Here is a 4,084-nt window from a genome sequence, read left to right on the forward strand (position 1 = left end):
TCTCTCTCTCTCTCTCTCTCTCTCTCTCTCAGTGTTCTGTATCCTGTGGGGGAGGGGTACAGTCCCGTTCTATCCAGTGTCTGAGACAGGGACGTCCTGCAGCTGGTTGCCTGAACCACCAGAGACCCGTAACATCCCGGGCCTGCAACACACACTTCTGTCCTGCTKCTCGTCCTGCTCCTCCTGTTCACGTACCTGCACACGTTCCTGCTCCTGGGACAACCCTCAAAGGTGAACTACTTCAACAACTCATAGAAACTATCGTAAAGTTCTGTCTGACACTTTTGTTGGCGCGCGTTTATCAACACTATCCCCCTGATCTTCTCTCCATCAGACYAACAGTCTTGTGTTGACTTCTTCAGCTGGTGTCACCTGGTTCCTCAGCACAGTGTGTGCAATCACAAGTTCTACGGACATCAGTGCTGCAAGTCCTGCAGTGGCAAAAAGCCATAAGTTCGGAGGACTCCTTTTCCCATGAGCCTCTAGCTGCAAATTGCTTAATATGCGCTACAACTCTAAAGGTTGCTGTGGTTGAAAATACATTTTGGGCCATAATGCACAAGAGAACTGAGGTGCAGTCTCTGTTCCTGGAGTACTTGACTAACAGTGATTAGCAAAATAAAAGAGAATAATCTCCTTTCTGGATACGGTGTGCTAAAGATGGCAATGTGGGCAAAGACATTCATGTGAAAGCAGCATCTCATAACTGGAAATACAGTGCAACAGATCATTGCAGGACAGTCTCTGTGTAAATATATGTATTGTATGTCGTGATATTGTCAACATCTAACTCAAAGCCATCAAGAGAGCTCTGAGAATGTCTGCATTTTAGCTCACTCGTGTTTTGGCATCTGGTTTCAGACGACATTTTAAGTTATTATGGCACACATGTTATTTAGCYTTTGTCAGGTGTACCATGGGCTTTGTGTGCTGCGTGTGCTCCATGTTTCAAGCTCTTTACACGTAGCAGGCTACCTATCACAGAAACTCAGCACATTCAATAATTAGACTGTACATTATACATGTAAAACTTTAAAAGACATTTTGAAGTTGATCACAACTCCCAAATGCACTTATCAGGCCTGGTCCCTCTATCTCTCATGGTTCATGATTGGTGCTTTATTGTGTAACAAGATACAGTACTTACAGTACATGTGTACATTCCATACATCTTCATGTTGTGAATACATGCATATTTGTGTATGAGAAAATAACATTTGTTTACCCATATTGTCATTTTAATGTATGCTCCAAGTGTCCTGAGCAAGGCAGTTAACCCACTGTTCCTCGGGCGAGGATGATGTGGACGTTGATTAAGGCAGCCTCTCACACCACTCTGATTCACAGGGCTTGGGTTAAATGCGGTTGTATGCATTCAGTTGTACAAACTGTCTAGGTATCCCCCTTCCCTTTCTTGTGAAAATATTGGTGCAATTCTGACAGCCGCCGGGAAACCGCATGTTCTTTCCCCATCCATCATATTGATAAGGAAACACGCTCTGTCTATTGGACCAGCAGCACTGAACCTAGGTCCTCTCACACCGGATAGATATGATGCCAAATCATTAACTAGCGCTGGGTATAGCCACAGAGGATCCCCCAGACTTCCACCACTCATTAATGAAAATCAATGTCTGCAGGCTAGTAAAGGGAGCTGCGGATGGGGCCGGGTCAGAGAAGAGGCTTTATTTCCTCTGCCTGGCCAGGTGGGAGATGTGGAGAGAAGTGGTAGGCGAGAGTTGGCGGCATAGTTGGGAGGGAGGAAGGGGTAGCCAGGGTTGAGGTTGTCACTTGCTCTCGACATACTTTTTCAGAATGCTAATTAGTCACAGAGCCTGGCGTGGTGGGAGCAGACCGACTTTAGGGGGGCGCAGAGCAGACCAACAAAGGCCTCTAAAGAGGGCTGCTGCATTCTTCCCTCTGTTTACTCTGCCCCTGCTCTCACCATCCAGACCAGCTCTGTTTGGTTTGTTTGAGAAAATGCCAGCGTCCCTCCACTCCCCCGCTCCCTCTCTCGTGACCCCCACCTTCATTTTTAGCATCAGTCAGTGCTATGAAGTACTGTAGATCGCAGCTACATGATGGTAAATCCCATTTTTGCACTATTGGCCATGTGGAAGGCAATGGGATAGCCAATTGTACAGACAGCAAAGGCAACCTACTTCCAGCCAGCAGGGAGAGAAACAGGAAGAGCATGGCTAGAGTATAGGATGTCGTTTGCTGTAAATCATAAAGATCCTACGTCTCCCCCTGCTCCCCAGAGAGGGATGGCCCCATACAGAGAGAGATGTCTGGTCTGGTCAGAGGCTCTGTGACCACGGAGTTGTTTTTCCTCCTCCTCAGCCTGCTCTCCATCAGTGGCTTGGAATGGAGAGTGTAGAGGGACAGAGAGAGAAAGACTGATATGATCGTGAAGGACATTCCTGAGCGATGGCTCTCTCGGTCTCTGGTCTGGCCTGCTCACGGCTAACACTGTCATTATCATGGGAGGCTACCATTCCTTCCAATACCACAGCTTCCTCCCCTGCCTTCACCAGGCCTGAACAGCATCTCTGCAACCTACGCTCACAAAGGGTCAAGATGGACTGTTGACTGTTCCTTCTCCCCTTCTTGCTATACTCGCATGGTCATTTCATGTTTTTGTTTGTTTGTTATATTGGTTATGAACTAGTTTCCGCCAGGGATGGTACTCTCTCTGTATTATAAAACCACTCAATTAGTTTCCGGGTCCCTGTGAATTGTATGTGTGAATTATCTCCAGTTTATTGTGCTGAACTAATGCTCTCAAATAGACTTTCAAATGTCACATTGGACTGTAGGAGGACATGGGAGTGGGGAATATTTGATTTTACGTGTGTTTTTCATCAGCCTTGCATCATTCATATTTCTATATGTGTTGTTCGTGTTATTTTCTATGTCCTGTACAGTTGTTGTATACTCTATTGTCTTTTCACCTGTAAAGACAGGAAAAGTGTGTAATTTATTACTGTTTCATTGGATCTGAGATACTGAACACTATTGGTTGAGAGGGGAGCTGCTTGTAATATAGAGCATGATCAGTGTAATATTTAATACTTTTTCTCAAAGTTTTATAATAAAACTATGACAAAATTTATTCCCCCTACTTCTCCGATGCTCCTAATACTTTTGTGCCACACTCGGCGGGAGGGATGATTGGGTTTAATCAACACATTTCTCTCAATCTAACCTGAATCATGACGGCAGGAATCCCCCATCATTTCCACTGCACGCTTACTATCCTACTGAGAGGCAGGCATGGCAGGGTGAATTATAAACACCTAGCGGATCAATGCAGCCATTTTGTACATTTTCAGGGGTAGTGATGGGGCTGGGAGGTGGAGGTTTTTCAGCTATATTCTTTCCTTAGTTCATGGGAGGAGTCCCCTCTGTTTCCTCCATGATCACCAGCCCGCTCTCTGTCATCTCCATCCTCCCCAAACACTCACATACAGACAWGTCACAACGTTACAGCGCACCCTTTGGTTATTTCTCCTCATTATCTGCTTCAGCTCATTTATTTAGAAATACACTGTAGAGATGATTAATTCCAAAGAACATGGTACTGTATCTCTGTATATCCTCTGTCAGCATCCAACTGGGTCTGTCACTGTTTCTGTGTTTTGATTTGAAGCTGAAAGACGACAGTCTTTTTCTTTCCTTCATATTGAGCATTGACTTAGTTGTCGTGGGTGTTTCTCAAGGCAGTGAAGCACAAGTTGCCATCTGACCAACTCCAGCTAAGTTGTAACCTGGTGGTGACCCCCGCACTCCACGATCCTTCAGCCGCACTCAGGCAGTCACCTCTGATCCTCCCTGTGAGGTGAACCTTTGGAGAGCTGCGCACTTCTGACAGTCATTCTAATCACATTTGAACAGAGGTCTGTCCGTAAGCGTCTCCTTTTCTGTGCGAGAGTGATCTCTCTATGTCTCCCAGCGCTCGGGCTAAGGGCAGACTTCAATCGAAGTGAGGACTGTCATATTTCAATGACACCTCTCTCATCACCACTACAATGTCAGACAGAGTTCACTGAGCACATACTTGTGTGTGCGCACGCACACACAC

At 45.9% G+C, this 4,084-nt stretch overlaps 1 protein-coding gene across 1 annotated transcript in view; it reads left to right on the forward strand.

Moving 5' to 3' along the window:
- The window catches only part of LOC111974635 (A disintegrin and metalloproteinase with thrombospondin motifs 18), a 46,148-nt gene extending 43,024 nt beyond the window's left edge, over positions 1-3,124 (forward strand). The window contains exons 18-19 of the mRNA XM_070447376.1: positions 33-231; positions 335-3,124. Coding sequence (XP_070303477.1) covers positions 33-231; positions 335-453 — 318 coding nt within the window. The 3' untranslated portion in view covers positions 454-3,124. The remainder of the gene's footprint in view (positions 1-32; positions 232-334) is intronic.
- The last annotated feature ends 960 nt before the right edge of the window (positions 3,125-4,084 follow it).

The sequence above is a fragment of the Salvelinus sp. IW2-2015 genome, linkage group LG15, assembly GCF_002910315.2.
Source record: "Salvelinus sp. IW2-2015 linkage group LG15, ASM291031v2, whole genome shotgun sequence".
Lineage (NCBI taxonomy): Eukaryota > Metazoa > Chordata > Actinopteri > Salmoniformes > Salmonidae > Salvelinus > Salvelinus sp. IW2-2015.